General features: G+C 34.5%; 2 protein-coding genes across 3 annotated transcripts; one reads left to right on the top strand and one right to left on the bottom strand.

Annotated features, from left to right (window-relative positions):
* Window positions 1-3,547: 3,547 nt before the first annotated feature.
* Window positions 3,548-16,018, bottom strand: LOC138306009 (uncharacterized). Of its 2 annotated transcripts, none has more exons than XM_069246331.1 (3): window positions 15,832-16,018; window positions 11,781-11,948; window positions 3,548-5,296 (listed from the first exon to the last, which is right to left on the bottom strand). In XM_069246331.1, exons 1-3 carry the CDS (start codon window positions 15,833-15,835, stop codon window positions 4,299-4,301), a joined length of 1,170 nt encoding a protein of 389 aa, XP_069102432.1. In that variant the 5' UTR covers window positions 15,836-16,018; the 3' UTR covers window positions 3,548-4,298. The 2 variants fall into 2 exon arrangements, with proteins under 2 accessions (XP_069102432.1, XP_069102433.1); XM_069246332.1 differs by lacking the exon at window positions 15,832-16,018 and adding an exon at window positions 13,084-13,216.
* Window positions 16,019-18,383: 2,365 nt separating this feature from the next.
* Window positions 18,384-20,076, top strand: LOC138305718 (zinc finger protein 235-like). Its single transcript, XM_069245999.1, has 3 exons — window positions 18,384-18,410; window positions 18,643-18,651; window positions 18,799-20,076. Exons 1-3 carry the CDS (start codon window positions 18,384-18,386, stop codon window positions 19,867-19,869), a joined length of 1,107 nt encoding a protein of 368 aa, XP_069102100.1. The 3' UTR covers window positions 19,870-20,076.
* The last annotated feature ends 596 nt before the right edge of the window (window positions 20,077-20,672 follow it).

Here is a 20,672-nt window from a genome sequence, read left to right as displayed (position 1 = left end):
ACATGCATGGCATACAAAAGACACTTTAATGAATTACCATTCTATCTATAAAGTGGCGTCAATTCTACCACATCTGTGAGTTGAGAAGAATTTTGAATTTTTTGGTCAAATAAACCATTTTAAGCCCCTCTCAACGCCCCCGGGGCATATTTATCACAATTGTGGTAGGCTTTATGTCTTAGAAGGTGTGCAAAATTTGCTGCGATGGTTTTGTAGAAGAAGTCGAAAATGGCACTTGATTAGGGACACCTGACGGACGACACACATTTGGCGGGAGTACTGATGAAGGCACTAATTTAAGGATATTACGATATTAGAATATGCCTGAAACAACCAAAAATACAGGTCCTACAGGTCAATTCAGGTGAACATTGATATACGAGTAGTACCTTATACTGCTAATACTACTAACCTAAATCAGAATACAGCACGAAAATCGAACAAGTGTAGAAATGTATTGTCTGACTCTTGATTCTGCAGACACCTTTGGAAGGGTATGGACAGCGTTTAGACACTCCTCTGGTCTTCCTAGCTGGATACCGATATCCCATGTACCTACTGATGGCGGCTCGCATCTGTGTCTTGGTCTTAATTATAATACGACAAAACAAGGCGTACATCTTGGTCCGTGGGAGTCTGTGAGCTGCGATGAAAAAAATGCATTTGTTTGTCAGCAGAGGTAGGTAATTAATGCATTGGAGGTTAAATTTTCTAGTTATTAGCTTGTCATCTACCGGGGATGGAAAGGTACATGAAAAAATATTTAAGCCTTCAAACTATTATCATCTAGAAAGTGTTGTGATATGTAACAAAAGTATTTGGATTTGAATTGCTACCACGATAATTGACTTGCATTTTGCCTTTTCAGAAACGCTGATCACTGGACATGAGGAAAGAACAGTATTGTATTAAAGAGAGACAACTCATGTTTTGTTGTTGTTTTGTTTTTTGTTGTTTTTGTGTTTATTTTTTATTTTATTTTTTGTGGGGGGAGGTTAATTTATAAAGGCATTTATTAAGCATCAATATCTTATTTAAAACTAAAGCTATTGGCACATATGTCATATCAAAACAGCAAGAATATTCGGTGAATCTTTAAAGATGCTCCACCGCTGACAAATGGTATTTTTTCACTACTAAAAACAGGAGAAGACGATTTAGTATTTTTCTTCAGTTACAAAAGTGACTGAATTTACACCATTACCGCCATTGAAAAGTTTGAGCTTCTAATTTTACTTTAAGTTGAAAATATAAAAAATAGTTAATTGCATCCCGAAAAAATTCCGTGGCACTATATCCTAAATGGAATGAATTACTGATTGCTCATGCACCAAAGGCAAAATAAATTATTTTATATTATTTTTTGTGTTAATTAGACATATATATATACACGATTAAACACTAATTATTGTTCAAATGATGATTATCATTTATGCTCTGTCGGCGGTGGAGCATCTTTAATATAACTTCAAGTAACTTTAACTTTAACTATTTTGGCATTAGGACTATTGTAGATCCCATAATGGACACGGAGGGGTGTGTATAACATTGCCAAGATTACAACGTTTTGCATGCATTATTGCGTCTTTGCATATTACAGAGTTAGTTCCCTTGGGGTTAGGTATCGATTGTTACGTCATTATTTTGTGGGCGCAATTCACGCCGTTTTCTCCGAAAAGTATGACGTTACGCTCGCAAACACATGACGTCACAGTCAATACCTACCCGCAAGGACAGATAACTCTGTAATATGCAAATACGGAATATGCATACATATTTATGCAGAAGAATCAACCCGTTTTAAAACTCTACTTGTTATTAAAAGTATAGAATTACGCAGTGGAAATCATTCAAATTTACAGACAAAATATTATGCCTGAAATATAATAGTTATAACGCATTATTTATATAATGTAAAATCTTGGTTTTTATGCCTTATGTATGTATAGATGAAAACATACCTGTAGAAATTACATAACGATTACTAATAAAACTAATTAATTTAAAAATATTTCAAAATGAAATAGTAGACCACAAATAAGATTTATAGTCTGACCATATTATGTACTCGTTTTACTGTACCGTAGATGTAAATATAATGAATTTGACACTACTGTCAAAAATCATGTTCATATCTTATACTTGTAAAGTAATACTTATGCATTGCAAGTATTGTAATTCTGAAGGTAAAATGTGGTAGAAAATAAATTAAAAGCTCCTTTTGGTGTGTATAAACAAAATGGCATATGTAATTTCATCAGTGTAAGAGCAACATCCCTATATTTAACATTACCTGCCATACATGTAAAATATTAAGATGTAAATAAATTCTGAAACAGATCTTACTTGTAGTCAGACAACTTCTTGGTAACTTAAGTTTCTCTTACGAAAGCAATATACCACTTTTTTGTTATTGTATTATCGGAGTGACTTTTGTTACTATATTGTATTACCGGAGTGGCATTTGTCATCATATTGTACTATCGGAGTGGCTTTTGTCTCTATATTGTATTATAGGAGTAGCATTTCTTATTATGTTGTATTATCGGAGTGGCTTTTGTTACTATATTGTATTATCGGAGTAATATTCCCTCTCTTGTAAATAAACATTGAAATCATATGCATATTGTTTGTGATACATAAATCATTAAAAACTCACTAATTCACAATTCTGAAGACAATGACCAATTAACTCACCAGTTCATATACACTGCCTTGCTGACAATTTATCACTGAAAAAAACTCTTAAAAATAAATTTACGAGAAGATAAATAAAATGATAAATAACATTATACTGAAGCCTGTATTAACAAGGTTTACATATTTTTATATCTCATATATATTTGTAAATGTTCATGTGTAACTTTTGGAAGGCAGTGTATGTGACATGACCAACCTGTTAGCGGTATGTTGTGCTGAGATAACACTATACAATGGACCAGAGTTTCCAGAGACACGACACGAACATACCACAGCCTCCCAAAATATATAGAGATTCATATCAACACATTGCATACAAGGTAGGCCGTCCGTAAATGACCCTAGCGCTGTTTATAGGACGTAACTGTCCATCCTATCCACCTTGAACATTGGTCATTCATACAGCAAGCAAGTTACTACCGATTGTAACTAAAAATAGTTTATGTACGTCCTAATATAACTCAATCCTAATCAGTAAGGGGAAAATCCCCATGGCAACACACTTTAATGATAATGCAATTCTGGATCTTTACCGCAGAACTGTCGAGTCTGTGAAACTGGGATTATCTAGACCATCTGCTGTTGTACTAACGACCGAAGGGCTATACTGAGACCCATATGACAATTACCTAAACTCATATCATTAAGTACGACCTCTCATGTGTGTGGTGTGTAGCGTGTGTGAAGTGTGTGTTTTGGGAGACTGCGGTATATATTCGTGTTGTGACAGATTGAGCATAAAAAACACCTTCCAATCCCTTATTCACTTACATATTGTGCAAGTGACATATTTTCTGTCAATGCAGAAGTAGAAACGGCACTGAAAAACCAGACCTCTACACGACGCCATGGAGGCAACATTTTATTATTTAAATGTGTGGTAATAATGGGAAATCAGAGGTGGATATCCTATTGTTATAAAATGTGTTTACTAAAGTCAAACATTTTACAATTTATATGTCGAGTGATAAATGGAATAGAAAAACATACCATCTATTGTTAATAATAGAAAAAAAATGTATCCGTCTTTGCATATTACCAGAGTTATCTCCCTTTCGAATAGGCATCGATTGTGACGGCATTACTCTATCATTACAATACTTCGTTTTTCTCCGAAATGCATGACGTTAAATTTGCTCACAAAAAATGACGTTACAATCTATAGCTTCACGCAAAAGTTGATCTCTTCAAGCAATCTGTATCCACGGTGGGGAAACTACGTCACGTATATGGTTGCCATCTTCTACCTTAAAGAGAACAATTTGCCGCCATTTGAATTGCAACGGAAACCATGAATGTGACGTAGTTTCCTCGAACCGTGGAATACTTAACAACTGCAAAAATTATTGATATTGACGCTTTATTAACACGTCGGATAAAAATAAAGAAATTTTATTGAACAGATTAAGCTATTGTGAGAAAGGCAATTGGGATAATGCTTAAGTTTTCGCAAAAATATCAATTCATCGTTGGGACAAATTCTTACAACTGTATTTGTTTTCGAGCTCAAGGAAATAACTGCTGAAACAATCACATTGCATTATTTGCTTTGATCATTTGTTTGTTTTACAACTGGTCTGGGGCACTTGTCACAAGGTTCATTGGATGTGTTGGATAACATCGGTAGCTTCTACTTTAACTGTTGTAATTGAGTTGTTTGTGATTTGTGGTTCTTCAATGTCAGTATCGCCATCCGCACATTCATCATCACAGATTATTTGACCATTAACTGGTGCGGACTCCTTTGGGCTATCGTTTGAGCAGTTACCATGATTTTCCGTATTTCCTGTCACGTGACAACAACAAGATGTCGGTTTGTATTGTTGGTGTATATCTTCTACGTTCCTCTGAATTTGTTTCCCGTGTGAACTATGACATGATATCCGGTCGTTATCTAACATTCGATAACACCGTAAGTCATCATCCCATACGTGGAGCGCAGCCCGATAACCGTATTTGTTAGGCCTGCACAAGCAACCGAAAGGAGTGAAACATCCAAAATATGCATAACGCTCTTCTGAACCATCTTCCTTGACCCTTAGTCCTGGTTGTTTGAATATTTCCTGAATTCTCCATTTCTGAAAATGTTTTCGTTTCAGTGAATCAGATTTCACTATTCGCGTCTTTATAACTGTTTCTCCTTCCCCTTTGCTTTTTGGAGCACTTTCCAACACCGCTTGTAATATATTGGGTGTTTCAAACGAAGATTCGGCCGATTTAAAGTACGAAAAGACACATAAAACTGCGTAGTCCGCCATTTTGTATACATCCCTCTCGTCCGATAACATTGCGATTTGGTATTCGTAGCCGATAGAGAGTTCTACGGATACAGCTTCTAATGTTTCTTTTATGTCGCTCTCGGATATCTCCTGTAACTTATACATGATCCGGGATGCTTTTGTCCTGCGCACTGCGTGAAAAATCTGCCGGAAAAGCCCTCTTATGCTGTAGTGTCCACTTTTACGACACGACTTGGTGAAATCTTCTCGGCTCTCACTGACGACCATCTGTATCTCCTCTTCAAACGTTTTATCGAAGCAGATGGAGTAGTCGCTGTGTCCTGGCTGTATGTTGATGCCGAACTCTCTCAGTATACCTGTAGGGAACAAGTGACGTCATCAGTAGTGTATAGTTTGGTTTGATTTGGTTCAGGCCAAAAAAGTTGAGGGTTACATTGGCAAAAAATAGGGTCTGTAGGTAGGGTATGTAGGGTAGGTGTTTGTGTCTTTCACTCTAAAATAATGGCCGGAAACGGAGTCTGAGATCGAAATCCCGACTTTTAATTTATTTTTCGTTAAAAAGTGGTAAAAATTAGGGTTCGGGCGTAAAAAAATTAGGGTCGGTCGGGTAACCCTAAACAGACACGTTTTTTTTTTTTTTTTTTTTTTTTGCCTTATTATTTTAACAGGCCTCCCGTGTGTGTGAAGTGTATAACACGTTAATAGAGGATAGGTGTCACTGTCGATAAGACTCATTTATATAATTATAGGACCTTTACTCTGTTTACATCATATTAACCCAAAACACAAAAACAACGTGTCATCCCAGATATGTACCTACTGTATAATTAATCGGGAGCAGATTTCAACAGGTAGTTTATTTTTTGCTTTAAAACATTCCAAGATGGCCGCCACAGGCCATCTTGTAAACGTGTTGATTTTACTTGCATGAAAGGGTGCGTCCAGAATGTTTATTTTTTTGGATCCTTCAATTTAGTTTTTTTGACTTCATTTCATTCTAATTATGTTTTTACATATTGTAAAATCCAAATAAACGTGTTGATTTTTTTTGGTATTTTTTGTTCTTGTTTACCGGTTTTGACATTCCGGGTGTTGTTTTTTTGGGTCATTGGCGAAATCCAAGATGGTTTTTTTTTTTTTGAACTTTACCGAATTGGCTTGTTTTTGATCCTGACATTCCGGATACAAAGTGTTTTTTTATTTGACATTCCGAAATCATGGCCCTCGCCACAGCCGTTTTTTTGAATTCCGGAAATATGTGAACTTTTTAACATTGCGGAATGTGTGTTGTTTTATTTATAGACAAAGTATGTGTTTTCGTTGTTTTCCAGATTGGCAGACATGTCTGTTGTTTTTTAAAGTTTTATTTTTTGCATGTAATCGGACAGGGTCATGATGTTTGATGAACATTCCCGGAAACACATTATGTTTTTTCATTTTTTCCGGAATGTTTGAAACTTGCATTTTAACATTCCAAAGTGAAATTATTTTGTTTGACCACAGCCAGCCATTCTACTTCTTCTCAACGGTTTTGTTTTTTTTTCCGGAATGGTGTTTTTTTATTTGACATTCCGGAAACGTGTTCTTGTTTTATTTTAAACTTCTTCTCATTCTACCGGTGTGATTTGGCTGAACATTGTTGAAATTTTTGGACATGATTCCCAGTGTTGTTATATTTTCGGTTGAAATTTGAAAAACATTTCGACATGTGTTTTTTGGCTGAAACATTTCATGAAAATAGTCCTGACATGGTGATCCCATGTGATTTTTTATTTGACATTCCCGTATGTTTTATTTGAAACTGTTTTTTTTATTTGAAAGGTGTTGTTGTTATTTTAGTGTTGTTTTTTTGACAATCCGGAGATGTGTTGTTTGAAAACACATTGACATTGACATTCCAAGATGTGTGATTTTGTATTTGACATAAAAGTGTTGTTATTTTTATTTGACAAAATCCGGAAGATGGGTGATTTTTTATTTGCCATTACGAAATGATGTTGTTTTATTTCTCACATTTCTCATATAGTGTGTTGTTTTTTTTGACATTTTATTCGAATTTTGACATTTTAGACATACGGTGCATTTTTGTTTTTTGACATTGTTTTCGATCCGAAATTGACATTGGGCGGATGTGTTGTTTTATTTGAATTCTTCTCAATCTACCTTAGTGTGTTGTTGATTATTTGACATTCCAGACATGGTCCCGACAAATGTGTTGTTTTATTTGAATTCCGACACGTGTTTTTTATTTATTAGGTGACGATTGTGGTTAATTCCGGAAATGTGATTTTTTTATTTTTTTTACATTCCGGAAAGTGTTGTTTTATTTGACATTCCGGTTTTTTTTATTTGCATTGCGATGTGTTGTTTTTATTTGACATTTTCCGGAAATTTTTTACATTTTTTTTGACATTCCGGACATTTGTTTTTATTTGACATTCCGAAATCATAATGTGTTTGTTTTTACATTAACAATGTGTTGTTTTATTTGACATTCCGGACATGTGTTTTTTTTTGACATTCACGGAATAAGTGATTGTTTTATTTGACATTCCGGACATGTGTTGTTTTATTTGACATTCATGTGTGTTGTTTTTATTTGTTTTGACATTACGGATTGTTGTTTTTTGTTCTACGGAATTTGACATTCCGGACAATTTATTTGACATTATCCAATGTGTAATTTTGTTTTTTTTTTTTTTTAAGAGGCATTCCGGACATGTTAGTTGAAGTTTTATCGATAAACAAAATGTGTTTTTTATTTGACATTCCGGAAATTTTTGTTTTATTTGGGGACAACTAGGGAATTTGAATTCCAACATGTGTTTTATTTTTGTTTCATGGAAATGTGTTGATTTATTTTTTGCACATTCCGTGATTCCGTTTTGTTTTAATTTGACATTCCAAATCAAAGATGGTTGTTTTATTTGACATTCCATGTATTGTTTTATTTGACATTCCGGAAATGTTTGTTTTAATTTTGACATTCCGGACATGTGTTGTTTTATTTGTTTTATTTGACAATTCAAAAGATTGTTTATTTTATTGACATTCATAAATGGTGTTGATTTATTTGACATTTCAGATATGTCCGTTGGCTTTTTTTTTGGACATTCCATAAACGTGTCGTTATTACTTGACATGTTCCGGATTTGAATGTGACTTTTATTTGACATTCCGGAAATGTGTTGTTTTTTTGGATTCGGACATGTGATGTTTTATTTGATATTCCGGAAATGTGTTATTTTATTTGATATTCCCCGATATTTGTTGTTTTATTTGACTTCCGGAAATGTGTTGTTTATTTTATCATTCCGGACAAGTGTTGTTTTGTTTTTTTTGGATTCCGGACATGTGATGATTTTTTTTTGACATTCCAGAAATCATAATGTGTTCTTTTATTTGACATTCCGGACATGTGTTGTTTTATTTGACATTCCGGACATGTTTTGTTTTCTTTGACATTCCGGAAATGTGATGGTTTATTTTGCATTTACGAACTGTGTGTTGTATTATTTGAAATTCCGGAAATTGTTGTTTTTTTATTTGACAATATACGGACATATGTTGTTTTATTTAACTTTCCGAAAATGTTGTTTTATTTGACACCCCGGACATGTGTTTGATTATATTTTGACATTCCGACATAGGATGTTTTATTTGCATTACGATAATATCGTTGTTTTATTTGATATTCCGGATATTGTTGTTCTAATGTTGACATTCCGGAAATGTGTTGTTTTATTTTATCATTCCGGACATGTGGGAAATGTGTTGATTTTATTTGACAATTGCGGCACATGTGATGTTTTAAGGTAGATATTCCCCGGAGCATGTAGTATTTTATTAAACATTCCGAACAAGTGTATGATTAAATTAATGCATCGGAACATTTTTTGTTTGTTTTTTGACATGCCAGGAAATGTGTTTGGTTTTTATTTGCATTCCGGAAATTAATTGTTTTAAATTTGTGATATCCCGGAAATGAGATGTTTTTATTTTGACATTGTGTATTGTTTTATTTGACATTCCGGAAATGAATTGTTTTAATTTGATATTCCGGAAAGTTGTTTTTTTATTTGACATTCCAGAAATGTGTTGTTTTATTTGACATTCCAGAAAATGTTTTTTTTTTTGACATTCCAGAAATGTGTTTTTTTTTGACATTCCTGAATGTGTGTTTTATTTTGACATTTCGGAAATGTGTGTTTATTTAGACATATCCGGACATTTTGTTTTATTTGACATTATTCCGGAAATGTGTTGTTTTATTTGGAACAAGTACGGATATGTGTTAGTTTTTATAAATTCCGGATATTTGTTGTTTTATTTGACATTCCGGAAATGTGTTGATATTTATTTTACATTCCGGACAATGTGTTGTTGTTTTTTGACATTCGGACATGTGATGTTTTTTTTGACATACCTGAAATCATAAATGTGTTGTTTTTATTTGACATTCCGGACATGTGTTGTTTTTATTTGACATTCCGGACATGTGATTTTTTTATTTGACATTCCGGAAATGTGTTGTTTTATTTTGAAATTCCGGATCATAATGTGTTGTTTTATTTGACATTCCGGAAATGTGTTGTTTTATTTGACATACCGGACACAGGTGTTGTTTTATTTGACATTCCAGAAAATGTGTTGTTTTATTTGACATTCCGGACATGTGTTGTTTTATTTGACATTCCGGAAATGTATTGTTTTATTTTGACATTACGAAATGTGTTGTTTTTATTTGACATTCCAGGAAATGTGTTGTTTTTATTTGACATTCCGGAAATGTGTTGTTTTATTTTAACATTCCAGAAATGTGTTTTTTTTTTTTTGACATTGACGGACATGTGTTGTTTTATTTGACATTCCGGAAATGTAATGTGTTGTTTTATTTGACATTCCGGACATGTTGTTGTTTATTTGACATTCCGGAAATGAATTGTTTTATTTGACATTTCGGAAAATGTATTGTTTATTTGACATTCCGGAAATGAATTGTTTTATTTAGCATTCCGGAAATGTGTTATTTTATTTGGCATTCCAGAAATCTGTTGTTTTATTTGACATTCCAGAAATGTGTTGTTTTTTATTTGACATTCCGGAAATGTGTTGTTTATTTGACATTCCGGAAATGAGTTGTTTTATTTGACATTTCGGAAATATATTGATTATTTGACATTCCGGAAATATGTTGTTTTACTTGACATTCCGGAAATGTGTTGTTTTATTTGACATTCCTAGAAATGATGTTGTTTTATTTGACATTCCATGATTGTTTTATTTGAATTTCCGGAAATGTGTTGTTTAATTTGACATTCCGGACATGTGTTGTTTTATTTGACATTCCGGAAATGTGTTGTTTTATTTGACATTCCGGATTGTGTTGTTATTTTTTATTTGACATTCCGGACATGTATGTTTTATTTAACATTCCGGACATGTGTTGTTTTATTTGACATTCCGGAAATGTGTTGTTTTATTTTGACATTCCGGACATGTGTTGTTTTATTTGACATTACGGAAATGTGTTGTTTTATTTGACATTTACGAACATGTGTTTGTTTTATTTGACATTCCCAGGAAATGTGTTGTTTTATTTGACATTCCGGAAATGTGTGCCGTTTTATTTGACATTCCGGAAATGTCTTGTTTTATTCGACATTCCAGAAATGTATTGTTTTATTGGATATTCCGGAAATGAGTTGTTTTATTTGACATTCCAGAAATGTGTTGTTTTTATTTGACATTCCGGAATGTGTTGTTTTAATTCGGAATGTGTTGTTTTATTTGACATTCCGAAATGTGTTGTTTATTTGACATTCCAAAATGTGTTGTTTTATTTGACATTCCGGAATGTATTGTTTATTTGACATTCCGGAAATGTAATTGTTTTATTTGACATTCCGGAAATGTGTTGTTTTATTTGAATTCCGAAATGTGATTTTTATTTGACATTCCAGAAATGTGTTGTTTTATTTGACATTCCGGAAATGTATTGTTTTATTGGATATTCCGGAAATGAGTTGTTTTATTTGACATTTCGGAAATGTATTGATTTATTTGACATTCCGAAAATGAATTGTTTTATTTGACATTCCGGAAATGTGTTTATTTTATTTGACATTCCAGAAATGTATTGTTTTATTTGACATTTCTGGAAATGTGTGTTATTTTATTTGACATTCCAGAAATGATGTTGTTTTTATTTGACATTCCAGAAATGTGTTGTTTTATTTGACATTACGGACTGTGTCGTTTTATTTGACATTCCAGAAATGATTGTTTTTTTAACATTCCGGAAATGTGTTGTTTTTATTTGACATTCCGAAAATGTATTGTTTTATTTGACATTCCAGAAATGTGTTGTTTTATTTGGCATTCCGAAATGTATTTGTTTTATTTGACATTCCGGAAATGTGTTGTTTTATTTGACATTACGGACATGTGTTGTTTTATTTGACATTCCGAAATGTGTTGTTTTATTTGACATTCCGGAATGTGTTTTTTTATTTGACATTCCGAAATGTGTTGTTTTATTTGACATTACGGACATGTGTTGTTTTATGTGACACTCCGGAAATGTATTGTTTTATTAAAAAATTCCGGAAATGTGTTGTTTTATTTGACATTCCAGATGTGCGTGATACCGTTATTGTATCTGGCATTCCAGAAATGGGCTTTAGGTGTCAAACAGCATAATGTGTCATGTTGATATTGTACAACATCGTAACCAACGACGTCATTTTTACATTATGGTGTGATAACATATTTTTTTAATCCAATGAAAATGCTCGTTACAAGCAAGACGTATTTATTGAGATTTAAACTCATATTTACCTTTGTACTTCCTATGCTTCGCAAAAAATTTTGCTATGAACCTCCTCCGGAAGTTGATTTGTCGTTCTTCAATTTCCTCTGGGGTAAGAGGATCGACGATCTCTTTACGCATTCCCGGCGTCTTGGTAAGGAATACAGGGGTAAATGCTGCCATAGCAATGGCTCGCGCTGAAATTAAAAAGAAAGAAACGTTTTCAATAATTTTGGCCTAAAAATTATTTCGAGATACAAAAAAAAAATTACTTGAATTTAAAACTTAGATTATTTCAAAAGAAAAAAAAAACAATCAATTTTAGTCCAAGTACAAAATTATTTTTGATGTGCAAAGTAGTTAGTAGTTTCTCAAAAATATCGTGAGCCCAGAAGAAAACCTGAAAGTCGTGAGAATGTCCTAGGCTCGATTATATCCGAAACAAGGACGTTATGTGTTATTAATCAATCAATGAGTCAAATGGGACCCGTCTATGCGAGTCCTGTTAATCACTATCTGTTAGTCACTGTTTAATCACATTGTGCTCTACTACAAATAGAGTTAATTCTCAATCTAAGTGAATTGGAGTGTATCGTAGTGGAGCTTAGATTGATTGATGGGGCTTAACGTCTTTGTTCCAGTTATAACCGAGGCTAGTGGTGTAGTGGAGCAGAATTTCACTTCTAATTTTAATTACATTGGGTTACAAAATATAGTTATGAAACACTGTTATTGAAATATGCTTTATCTCTAGATCTCTGCATTTCAATAATTCAAATTAGTTCACTTCTGTTCGAAATGATTTAACCCTATAACTGTTTACATCTGTATGAAGGACATCAAGCTCTGTACATGTTTACTCGGATAGAATGACGCAACGAGGTATTGGAGCAATATGGCTCAATTTAACACATTTTTTACTTGTATTCTTTAGGGTAAAGGTACGGCCTATACATTTAGCGCCCCACCTATAAGCCATTAACAAACATAACAATATGATACAACATATGATGAACATATCTAACACATAAGGTTATGATTGTATGAGAAACATTTATTGAGTAAAACCCAGACATGAAACAGCATACCATACCACATGTACACCCTAATACACCCGGTGTCTGTATGATTAGTGCCTTGTCGATGGTTTTGTCTGATGCTCTTTACATGTACTGCCTCAATGTATCGATCATGGTTTCCAGGAACTCCCACGAATATGTTACATCAGCACATTATATGGTGTTAATATGTCGGAATGTCTGTACCCGGTAATAGGGTTAGGTGAAACTCGGACTAAATCTGAGATGATTCCCATGAAATAAATTCACCTACCTTAAAATTTTCAAGAAATGACGTTTTATATGATATTACATCTCGAAATACGTCGGGTTTCCATGTGGACGCGGGTCGGCTGCTGAGGCTAGGGTGGTTATGTTTGTGTGTAGTGCGCGCGTATGTGTGTGTGGTGCATTGATAACTTATCGATCTTCATGACGTCACTTTCGCTGTCAGTACAATGATGTGTGGAGATTACAGGGTGATCTCTGGCATGAACGGGTCAAATCTTCGCGGGGGGTTAGGATTGAGGATCAATAGACCATTAGCCAGTATATAATATTAGTAGAGATAACAAAATGGAGCTTGGCTAATCATTGTAGATTTCTGTTGTTATTTCTCTGTAAATTGTTAACGATGTATTTACATACATCCATACATGTATTATAGCGATATGGACAAATGACCCCAGGTAACTTAAAACAGGTAAATATTAGTTCGAGCTTCATCTAATTAGACATTCTTACAGATACACATTTGGAAGAAAAATATATCAAATGACTGTATCACAAGGCGTTGTCAGAGTTTCTTCCGACCCTACCACAAGAATTAAACATTTTTTGTAGAGATACGCCTACGGAAGAAATTATATTAAATGACCGTATTAATTTACAAGGCGTTGTCAGAGTTGCTTCCGACCCTACCTCCAGAATTAGACATCAATACTTACATGAATGAAAGAAATTGGATAAAATGACTGTATCACAATACGAACGATTCGTTTAGACAATAAAAAAGAGTTAGAGATTTAAAAAGTCCTCGCAAAAGTGTAAGAATCTTAAACATAAAATAAAACCTAGAGAGTTTACTGCGAGTGTCGTGCGCGTTACCTGTCAAGAGCAGAATAATGACCAATTAATAGTTCAAGATATAGAAAAAGGAAATTAATACTGCCTGTAATAGGAATGTGGTCGTGATCAGTGGTACTTCGGATAGATTTGTGAATTTTTATTTTTGGGAGCTTCATATTTTAGGAATGTTCTGTTAAAATGAGTGTATATGTATATTGCACATATATAGTAATTTTGTAAAGATAACAATATTAATCTGTTTGGAGAAAAAACAGGGAGTGGTCACAGTATACGAGAAGTATCTTATTACATTATTGTGTATTATGATAGTAAAACACACAGACCTCCCACTCCCATGTTGTATACTGTGACAGTCCCCTGTAGTGGAAATGAATACTTAACTGTAAAGCTATCTTATTTTCGTAGAAATTTTGTATATGTAGGTATATGATTAAAACTTCCTTAAAAGACTTGAGAAAATCTATAGCTCTGATAGTGTAAAAAAAAAACCTGTTGTAATGCGCACAGGTATCCGGGAATTAGTAATCGTCTGAATGCATTTTTGTTTTAATAATTGTTTTATTATAGATGTCTTGTTAATCTCTGAAGTAACATTACCAAGATATGCTGTCAGATTATTTTAGTCTGCAAATGCTCGTGATAGATGTACAACATGTTTACGGGAGCATTTCTAGAAACCAAGAAGTCCATTAAAGGGCCACTACCTTTCCGGAGCAAAATTTATAGGTTTCTTAAAAACATTAATAACAAAAGAAGATATATATCGGTGGCTTAAGATGAGGTTACAACACCAAACATATGCAAGATTTCCTGTCTAATGTACGATAACAGTGAAAATTCATTTCGCTGTTTTGCCGTCTGGCGCAGTGATAGTCAACTACCGCGCGGCATTTAGGACGACGGCGGGAAACATAAAACGACCCGCGTTATGAAAATTAACATTTTATTTATTCTAATTAAAAAGTTCTGAAAGTGATGTTAAGTGTGCTAGTAAACGTAAAGTTAATTACTTCTGCGACTCTACAAAATTATTGATCTCGTTTCACATTCCTATTTTAAAAATTAAAAGCCGTTTCGGAAAGGTAGTGGCCCTTTAAGTCTTATAGAATTTTAATGTGTAGCGATATAACGTATAAAATGTTAAGACATGCCAAAGTGAAAGTAGAGATGAACAAGTTTCCAGGTCCCTGATACCTGGTGATATCTACTTACACTCGTCGTCTGCTGGACGATGTTGTCTATGAATCAGAAACCTTCGGTACCGAGTCCAATCACAGGGACCTGGCACGAATTTCTAACCAATAATATTATATATACATATATATGTATATATATTATAGTATTTATAATACATTTATATGTATGTAAATACTGTTGGTTAGAAATTCGTGCCAGGTCCTGTGAGCCCAATACAGATATGTTCATGGACTCAATATATTTCCGTATCACCCCTGTAAAACACTATACCTGTTTAACTTATGATAACTGGTTACAAGTCTCGGAAAGAGGTTAAAACAAAAACAACTACAACCAACCAGCCACGATAACATCATCCTTATTTATATACATAACAACCGCTACATCGGTCCCATCCTCGATACTGCAGGGGTTCCGATCACTTACAATCTCTACACCCTGGACTATATCATAGTAAAACTGAAGGCAGGTCAGCGTAAAACATTTGAACGAATCACAGGCCTGAAAAAAACTCCTTTACGATTAACTTCAAAGCCACACGGCCAACCACAGTGTACCGTTATACCGTTCTTTTGCGTGCGTCAAAGGACTAAATTACCTGTTATGTTGCCTCCAGTTTCACTACGAGATAGTCCAGGGGTGTAGAGATCGTAAGTGATCGGAACTCCTGGAGTATCGACGATGCACTGGTCCCAGCGTCTATAAATCAGAAACATAATATTATTATATTACTTACCCATTGATTTTATCTTGGTGGGCCGCCGTTTCAAAATCGTTAAACCATGAACGCTGAAATTGGAATTAATGTATCCACGCGATATACACCATTAATAGGCGTGTTGTGTCCGGATGAAGACGTGGCCTCGCGCGTGGAAGGACCAGGAAGGAAGAAGGGATAGGAAATATGCGGTCCATAATGAGCAAGATAATATATAGTACTCAAGGCCTTATATACACAATTCACACAAAGGAAGTGTCTAATTTAAGAAATACACACAAAGTTCACCAACAATACTCTTGCTCAAGGACCCATTTACAACTGTACGGTATAAAATGGTAAAAAAAATATTTTAGTGAAAATGCTTGTAGGAAAGTGGTCGTGTATTTTCCAGTGAAATCGGACTACACCTAGAGAGGAACTTGATTAATTACTAACAATTTTTTGAAAGCCGGCTGTTTGTAGTTTGATACTGTCCATTTGTGAAGTGTATCTGGTTCGTTTCTGCCGATTTTTTCATGTACTCGGGACTTCATTTCAAGTTTTGTAATTGCATGCTATTTTCACACTGTAACCGCATATGTAACTTAATACATTTGTTATTTCAAGACATTGTAATATAAACTTGATTGATTTAGCTCACCAAAAGCATATGTCTGCTTATAAGAGAGCCGAAATCTTAGGATTATTACATTCCTGGGTTTTAGATTAAAGCGCCCTTCAATCTCCGCCTTGTTCAGTGACATTCGGATGCCGAATCTCGTAAAAAACAATATTCAAAATCACGTGACCTGTCGTTCGACACGACACTGCAAGTGGTGAGTCCAGGAATAGACTAGACGTAAGTCGCCACATGTGTTTGTTTACGTTGTTCCTTCTGGCAATTATATGAGCAAATCAATGTCTAGGTATATGTCCCACAGATAGAGTATTTTGACTACTATCCAATTTACCACATTACCGTAAAATTATTGTGTGGATCACATCTTAGTATTGTGCGAGCCATTTATTTTCTTTGTAGATAGAGTCTGATGAGGTCGACCACAATGTTTTGTTGTTTATGAAATAATTGTTGATGTTTTCTCTTGGTTTCACAACCCTCCGTTTTACTTCGAGATTGTCGAGACGATCGTCCGCGAAGAGATCGGAATGGAATGATTCGGCATCTTTCGAGCCTATTTTTCACGTGTACACGTTTAAAAAGATTTTTTACTTTTTATAATTAATAGATATCTTCAAGTGCTGCAACTTTATAAAAAGTGGTAAAATTAAAAAGATTATAACTCAGTGCAGACGGAGAAAAATATGTAATAACACTTAAACATTTTCAACTATGACAAAAGAGCGAAAGTTATAGACCATACATCTTTAAGCAAAAACAAATAATTAAAAAATGTCTTTTAAGGGATATTTCCCGACTGAATTTGTCCCCTTCCACTTCCTATGGAAAAGAAATTAAAAGTCGGGATTTAACGATCTCAGACTCCGGTTCCGGCCATTATTTTTGGTCGATGTGCTATTCTAAATGTATATCTATACTGGACGAAATGTCATTTTACACATGATTGTACGAAATGTCATTTAGGGTGACCAAACGTGACCACTTGTAGCATTGTAATCGTGGTTTTGACTGTAAGAAACAAAGCAAGGTTAAAACTCAAGAATTTAGTGCTGCCTTTTAATAAAAACTTTCTAATTTTACCACTTTTTATAAAGTTGCAGCACTGGAAGTATCTTTGATTATAAAAGTAATAATTATAAAATTATAAAAGGACCTTAAGACCTTTCTATCTATGAAGAGTATTTGATTCTACCACATCTGTGAGTAGAGAAGAAGATGTTTGAAATTTTACTCAATTTTACCCTTTTTGGCCCCTCCCACAGCCCCCTGGGGGTGGGGACCATATAATTCACAATTTTGATTGGCCTTATGCCTTAGAAGGTTTGTGCAAAATTTCATTGAAATTGCTTCAGCAGTTTTGGAGAAGAAGTCGAAAATGTAAATTGTTTACGGACATACGACGCACGACGCACGACGGACGACGGACGACGACGGACAAAAGGCGATTAGAATAGGTCACTTAAAACTTCGTCTCAGGTGACCTAATAAAAAAAAGTTTAAAGTTTTAACTACATTTGCAGGTAACCACATAACAATGAACAATACATGCTAATATTTACATCTACTTATCACTTCTACTATATAAACTAACCAAGGAAAAGTGAAGTATATGAGAGTATAACTGACATCCAAAACGTGACCATTATGACGTCACTAATGTTGACATGGTGACGTCAACTGATCACCGTCAAAATGGCTGTTCCATCTTGCGGATTAAATCGTCGTTGACGGTTTTCCTGGTCTAGCTTAAACAATGTTAATGCAGATACCCCAAAATGCGTTGATAATGTTAATATAAGCATTAACTATCGTCCTATGGCATCTATGGTCTATATAGATGCCAGAGCTTTGCAGACAATCATCTCATAATGCGCGCTAAATTTCAGCAAAGTTCTGGCATTTATATAGACCATAGATACCATAGGAAGACAGTTTTTAATGCTTAAATATGTGTGGAAGTCCCAACATAAATCTAGTAACTTTGAAGACTTTTCCAATAACATATATAATCTTTCATGTAAAATCATAGTTTAAGATCAATGATTAATTTGCAAACAGCTGATGTAAGCATGATAGAAATTTACTCCTGCTCTCTCCCTATGTTATGATAATACAGAGGACCCTGTAGTAATTTGGTCGAGCAGCTGTACCATTTGTCTACATAAGAATTTTACATCAGGTTCATGACAAAATTTGTTTCTTTTCAGATTAAAGAGGTAAAGAAAAACTGGAGGCCTGCTATGCCATCAGGGGAGGTTTGATTGTTTGAGTTTTGCGGCCCATCGACAACTAAGGTCATTTAGGGCCAAACTACAAGACAGCCTTTAATTCTAGGAGAGGATACAAGTGGTGGAATATAATAGTATAATTCTGATCGCGATATCTGTAGAATGTCATCTCATAATTATATATATAATATACATTCCCACACTCCATTGCATACAGGAGAGAAACCATACAAATGTGATGTCTGTGGTAAGGGGTTTAGTGTGTCACAAAATGTGAAGATACATCTCAGGACACATACAGGAGAGAAACCTTACAAATGTGATGTCTGTGGTAAGGGGTTTAGTGTGTCACAAAATGTGAAGATACATCTCAGGACACATACAGGAGAGAAACCTTACAAATGTGATGTCTGTGGTAAGGGGTTTAGTGAGTCTCGTAACCTACAGAGACACCTCAGGACACATACAGGAGAGAAACCTTACAAATGTGATGTCTGTGGTAAATGTTTTAGTGCGTCACAAAATGTGAAGATACATCTCAGGACACATACAGGAGAGAAACCTTACAAATGTGATGTCTGTAGTAAGGGGTTTAGTGTGTCACAAAATGTGAAGATACATCTCAGGACACATACAGGAGAGAAACCTTACAAATGTGATGTTTGTGGTAAGGGGTTTAGTGTGTCACAAAATGTGAAGATACATCTCAGGACACATACAGGAGAGAAACCTTACAAATGTGATGTCTGTGGTAAGGGGTTTAGTGAGTCAGGTAACCTACAGAGACACCTCAGGACACATACAGGAGAGAAACCTTACAAATGTGATGTCTGTGGTAAGGGGTTTAGTGTGTCACAAAATGTGAAGATACATCTCAGGACACATACAGGAGAGAAACCTTACAAATGTGATGTCTGTGGTAAGGGGTTTAGTGTGTCACAAAATGTGAAGATACATCTCAGGACACATACAGGAGAGAAACCTTACAAATGTGATGTCTGTGGTAAGGGGTTTAGTGAGTCACGTAACCTACAGAGACACCTCAGGACACATACAGGAGAGAAACCTTACAAATGTGATGTCTGTGGTAAGGGGTTTAGTCAGTCAGGTAACCTACAGACACACCTCAGGACACATACAGGAGAGAAACCTTACAAATGTGATGTCTGTGGTAAGGGTTTTGGCCATGAAAATAACTTTTATTAATATAAACACGACAAGATACATACAGGAGAGACATCTTACAATTGCGATGTGTGTGGTAAAGCGTTTGGCCATACAGGTCGAAAATGAGCTTGATTCAACAATAATTTACGGAGTTAATGCCTTTTGCACTAATAATTATGATTGCACTGTGTGAATACGATAACTTGAGTAAATATACACCTAGCTTAATTAAACTTTGTATGTAGACTAACATTGGGAAGATCTCAGACGAGTTCGAAAATCAGCTTGTTTATGATATGCATATTATAACAAAGATGGATATTGGTCTTGCGTTGCATGTTTATTGCTTGTCACCTCTTCTATACATGTATGTTGAAATCATTATATATCAATATAGTCAAGTGTGATGCACATGCAATCATTGTAATGTATAGTGTCTGTATTGTAGTGTAAGTTAGTTTGTCCAATGTAATTGTACTGTGTATGTTATGAAAATCAATAGGAAAAAATGAAAAGTTTAAAAGTTTAGACTTAGGATATAGAGGTAACAATAATTCCATGGATATTATCGGTCACCCGAGCTCGGACACAAAATGAAATAAAGACATACATATTGGTCCATCAGGCCCTTGAAGTCAGTCAGTGATTTCATAAATTTGACTCTTTAATCTATGAAGACGATTTGGTTGCATCAAATCTGTGAATTCAGAAAAAGGAATCTTGGCCAATCTGCTCCTGGGAATATACATGTAAATATGATGTTAAAATGCTATCTTTGACTAATAGTTATAAATAAGTACGACTAATTTCCTTTGAAAATTGAGGAAATAATGTTCATAAAT

Source organism: Argopecten irradians, chromosome 13, assembly GCF_041381155.1.
Source record: "Argopecten irradians isolate NY chromosome 13, Ai_NY, whole genome shotgun sequence".
NCBI lineage: Eukaryota > Metazoa > Mollusca > Bivalvia > Pectinida > Pectinidae > Argopecten > Argopecten irradians.
Note: the sequence above shows the minus strand (reverse complement) of the source record. Positions and strands in the feature narration are given on the sequence as shown.